Below are 5566 nucleotides of genomic sequence, written 5' to 3'. Positions count from 1 at the left end.
CATCAGAGACCGCCCAACTACACCTGCATTGGCTTGAAAGCACTGGGGATTCACAGGAGATACAATGCTGAAAATTTGCGGAAGTACACAAATGGAATGGATGGGGGCAATAAATGGCATCAGGCTAAGGGGTGCCTGCTATGTAAATCTGGCCCTGGTTGTTATCTTTTCACATCCATGTGTATGATACATGTGTGCACTGTTATTATCCCATGTCTGTGTGTATGGCACATATGTGTAGTTGCTATTTCATGTTTATATGTCTAGCACATAGGTGTTGGTTGTTATTTCATGTCTTTGGGGCCTATTTATCAAAAGTTGGTTTTTGAAACTACGACTAAACTCACAAGCTTTAAAACTACGAATGTCATGAGATTTATTACAAACTCCAAATAAAAAAAATGCCGATCGATGCACAAAAAATAGATTTTTTTTTACAAAAAAAATTCAAAAACCTCTGAAAGTCTAAATTGATTTAAATTGGTCCAATAGGATCAACACAGCTCCTATTGACTTCTATAGGACCTTAGCAACTTTTACCTGGTGCAGTTTTGTATTTATGGTTTTTGTAGTTTTTATACTTCATAAATATTGATTTTAAATATAAGATTTTTTTAAAAGTAGAAAGTGTAAGGTGCATGGATTTTCGGTTATTTCATATCTATGTATATAGTGCCTGTGTTTGTTTTTCTTATTCCATGTCTCTGTGAATAGTGCATGTGTGCTGTTATTGTTTTACATTGGTTTGTATAGTACATGTATATATTTTAATACACTGTGCTTTTTCCCTGGTATAGAAATAAGAGTTTCTATATTGCAACTTTAGAGGATTTTTTTTTAATTCTCTTTTCCAAGATTGCTGATTGTTTCCCTTCCCTGAGTTTCCCTTTCAAAATTACACTATTTCATCTTTCGGATGGAAAATGGGAGGGTACAAAGAAAGTGAGAAGGCAGAGCAGCACAAGGCTTATACTGGGTGTCGGTGCAGCTGAATTTCCTCCTAGCGCTGATGTCACTGGGAATTTCTGCAGAGCAGGCTTATAAACGACACTTGCAGATGGCAACACCATTTCAAAGAAGAAAAAAGTACTGGAGCAGAGCAGTGAAGACGTGAACCAAGTGGAAATATAAAATGAATAGTGTAGAGTCACAGATGGAGAATGGGCTCCTAATTGTCAGGCAGGAAAGAAGCAACAGGAATTCCACCTGGCGCTTTGTCAGTATCTGTGCATTCCTGTTATTACTGGGATCCACCATCCTCTTTGCTCTGCTGCATTTTCAGATCATCCCAAACTTTGCTGAAAAGGTGCGTGTCTCTTAAATCCACTTATAAATCTCTTCAGCCTATTTGCTGGCTGCGTGTGAAGCCTGCTGTTTGCATGTCAGGGTGTAGTTAGATTGTGCACAGTGACCTGAGACTGGTTTAGCAAGTTTAATTTTATATACTGCTTCCTCTTTCTGCAGAGATTAGCATAGTCCTCTGTGGGGAAATAGTTGAGAGCAGAATGATGCTTTGTGCAAATATACTTGGCTTTAAACCAGCATTATGTATTATGTCTTTTAACCATTATTTACATTGTGTATTTGTACCTACATTGTAGGGATTTTGTATAGCATCAGAAGGTACAATTTATTAACATTAATAGAGGTTAGAATTAGGCCTGGATGTTCTGTGTGTATTTGGTTGCAGATGTAAGTAACTAATTGAATCATTTTCATGTTTTTTTTTTCCAGGATGAGAGCAAGATGCCGGAAATATTGGCTATCAAGTCTTGTTTAGGTAAATAAAATCATGCATAAAAATCTCATGGTTTTGGTTTATACATAAGGTATATGATATGTATAAACTAATGTAATATAGAGGGCATAGTTTAAAACAGTTTATTACAATGATAACACCCAGGGCTGCAAAAAAGTGGTGGTTTGCTTTTTAAGTGCAGTAGGGGTCATGCATAACAAGTGTCTAGCCTGAACACTGCAGCTGCTGTTTACTTATTTCTATAGTATTGCACTTTATATTTATGTTTGGTTGGCCTAAAGTACAATGTCTCTGTTAAACCAGCAGTGTGTGTTGAATTAATATAGCTGTGAATGCTTACGATCTTGGCCACTGTATAAACAGTTTGTGTATTATTTCTTACAGAGTCTGTACCAGTAGCCCAAGCAATGAAAGGGGAAAAGCTGGCAGCTCATTTTACAGGTAATTATATTTAATTAAAGCTTTAAAGAAGCTTCCATGTATTGCCTGTGAACTACACTGACACTTTTACAAACCCCTAACTATAATCTCTCCTGTTTCTTTCCTATTCTCAGGTTTTAAAGAAAGTGACAAATTATTTTGGGAGCCATTTGATTCCGATTCATCTGTTGCTGAAAAAATGCTCAAGGATAACTCCATCGTTATTCCAGAGAAAGGTTTCTACTTTGTGTACACCCAGGTGTCCTTCACAGGTCCTGACTGCAAAAGGGAACCTCTCCATCTTACCCATACAGTCAACGTAGTAAGGGAGTCATATCCAACTGAAGAGCCAATCCTCACTTCTATGAAGACGGTCTGTGAGGTGCATTCAGGTGCCACTTGGTTTCAGTCCATCTATGAAGGGGGGATCTTTAATCTGGAAAAGGGCTCTGTTATCTCAACTGAAACCAAACACATTGAGTTTCTTGATGCCGACAAAGAAAGTAAAATCTACCTGGGCATCCTTGCCGTATGAGACAACATCCAGGGTGGTCTTAAATATTTTCATCAAAGCTGCTGGCTAACCTTGGTAACGTCTCAATGTCATGTACACTAGTTTAGCCAAGTAAGAAAAGTTGGACATCTATTGCTTATTTGGCCCAGCTACAAATGTTGCTTTACATTGCTACTGAGACTACAGAACTCATAATCCTGGACAAACTCTGGATCAAAATGCATTAGTCAACGATTTTCCATGAGGGTTTCTAAATTATTGAGATTCTTGGCCATGTGCATTGTAAAACAAAGTCCCTTGCAGATTGCACACAGAATGGACATACTTATTAATCATTGTTACTTTTGCTGCATATACGGATGTGTGCAATCCTGGAGACTGAATGTCATTTTATCAAGTGACTAAAGCAGAACTCATTTGGGGGGAATACTTGTCCCGAAACATTTAACATGTGTCTTATATGTGTATGTATTTATTTATTTATTTAACTATTTATTTTATTATTTATGTATAAATTCTTTATTTAAATCTGTTAAGTATATGTGGAATTATTGCCATGTAAAGCTGTCATGTGTATACATACAGTGTATGCAATTCCTTGTCGTAAATCTCTAACTATCTCCGTTGGAAGGAAATGTAAATCTGTTTCATGCTGCAAACACAGCACACCTTCAGTTCATTAAAAAAAAAAAATAAGCACAGTAAATGAGAAGCTTTATAAATAAGTTTCTCTATAAAGCGATGGTTAGTGCTGATCTGCGTTTTTTAGTTAAACTGTACCTGAGACCTTATAAACAGGCTCATATTCTAACCCACCATTGCTAAGCAGTGATCTCCCCTTTAATTAGTAAGTCTATAATAGACATATTGTTATTACTCAACTTGAACTGTGTGGTCCTTACAATACATGTCAGACTATATCCTTAATGACAGCTGACAGCTCATTTTTGTATTAAAACATATTGTTTTATGTTATTATGTATTAATGCAGGACATTGTTTTATTCTTAATGGTTTATCTGCCTCTGTTGTGGATAATTTTGGTGGGGATGTGAACAGTCTCTACTCTGTATGTGTTTTTTCATACACTTTCAATAAATATTATTGAATAAATATTATAAAAGCACATTTGTGTGTTTTTTAACAATTCATTTTGCTTCACATGCAAGAAAGCACATTTCTATGACACCTGGTAAGTTGGTAAGATCAAATAACAATGTTCCCATGCTCCAGGGTATTATAGTACCCTATGTTAAGTTAAGTTCATGTTGGTTAAAAAAAACTTGAAGGTTTTAGTGCTTTCTCAATGTATGTATGAATGGGATCATTGCTGGCATGTCACTTCCTGCAGCACCAGAAACAGCATTAGAACATGGTACATTAGGTGCAAGTCAGTTGCAGGTGTCAGTGCAACACACAAGGGAATGCTGGAAGAAAGATTTCATCAAGGCAGATGTAAACACAAGAGCCTTCTTGTGTACTGCTGCACTCAATCCTAACATATTGGGACTAGGGGCTAAATCACAAGAAGTCACTATAGACACAAGTTCTTTTGACGATTTCCCACTGGCACTTGTGGAAGTAAATGAGGCCTAATCTTAAAGACGTTATCAGGATCACTTTTTGAATAATGGTACAACATTAGCAATTACAAGTATAGGTCCAGAATGCTCGGGACCTGGGGTTTTTTGGATAATCGATCTTTCCATAATATGGCTCTTTGTACCTTATGATTACTAGAAACGAATAATAATAATTACAGAAAACCAATTGGCTGGTTTTGCTTGCAATAAGAATTAATTAGATCTTAGTTTGGATTACACACAAGGTAATGCTTTATTACAGAGAAAAGGGAAATTGTTTTTTTAAATTTGAATCATTTAAATAAAATGGAATCTATGGTAGATGGCCTTTCTGTAATTTAGACCTTTCTAGATGATGAGTTTCAGGAAAATGTATTCCATACCTATGATGAAGTAGCCAATGATTCCCTGTTTGCCCTGTTTAGCTAAAAAAACAACAAAGGCCATAGATTTTTTTTGGATTTATACGATAGGTACAATTCAGCACAAGCCCTGTCCATTTAACTCATGGTGTAAAGGGGGCATACCGCCCCTATTAGGGCCTCAGTCAGTGAGGAAAAGTCTGGCTATGTTTCACATACACTGTTCACAACAAACATGGGGACCAGCAGTCCTTAAAACACTGTTTCATCACTGTGATTTGTCACACAGTTAATCTCTCCAACAGATGGTGTGGAACACTGGTAATAATCATCAAGATAACACATTCACAGTTCCCCACCCTGAATTTCATTGTGGCCTCTGTTTTATCTCAGGTGTACTCGTTGCTGAGGTCTGTGCCTCTGTCTCCAAGCAATATCCACCTTTCTGCATGAGTGGAATCCAATGAGGCCTGTGTAGATAACTCCCACCTTTTATACCTCTAGGAAGATATCCCTGATCAATGGGGATGCCCCACTTCTAACAGGGCATGCTTACACCTGATTGACACTGTCTGTCTCCCACGCATTGCTATCACAGAGTAGCCTTTTGTCTAAGTTGGCATAAACAACTGATTAAATTCTTTATTCATCATATACATAGTTAGACAAGTACAACATGTAGAGGCCCATTTACTTAATTCAAGTGAAGGAAAAGAGGAAAAATAGTTCTAATTTCGAATGTTTTTTTTGGCTACTTCAACCATCGAATGGGCTACTTCGACCTTCGACCTTCGACTTCGAAACAAACAATTCAAATGATTCAAACTAAAAATCGTTCGACTATTCGACCATTCGATAGTCGAAGTACTGTCTCTTTAAAAAAAACTTTGACCCCCTAGTTCGCCACCTTAAACCTACCGAGGCCAGTT

General features: G+C 37.0%; 1 protein-coding gene across 1 annotated transcript; it reads left to right on the top strand.

Moving 5' to 3' along the window:
* Nucleotides 1-1068: 1068 nt before the first annotated feature.
* tnf.L (tumor necrosis factor L homeolog) lies at nt 1069-2937 on the top strand. The gene is given in 4 exon segments (NM_001114778.1): nt 1069-1306; nt 1735-1780; nt 2144-2200; nt 2314-2937. Coding segments are annotated over 4 exon segments (678 nt in total). The 5' UTR covers nt 1069-1132; the 3' UTR covers nt 2715-2937.
* Nucleotides 2938-5566: the final 2629 nt, after the last annotated feature.

The sequence above is a fragment of the Xenopus laevis genome, chromosome 8L, assembly GCF_017654675.1.
Source record: "Xenopus laevis strain J_2021 chromosome 8L, Xenopus_laevis_v10.1, whole genome shotgun sequence".
NCBI lineage: Eukaryota > Metazoa > Chordata > Amphibia > Anura > Pipidae > Xenopus > Xenopus laevis.
This window is presented reverse-complemented; position numbering and strand designations above follow the sequence as displayed.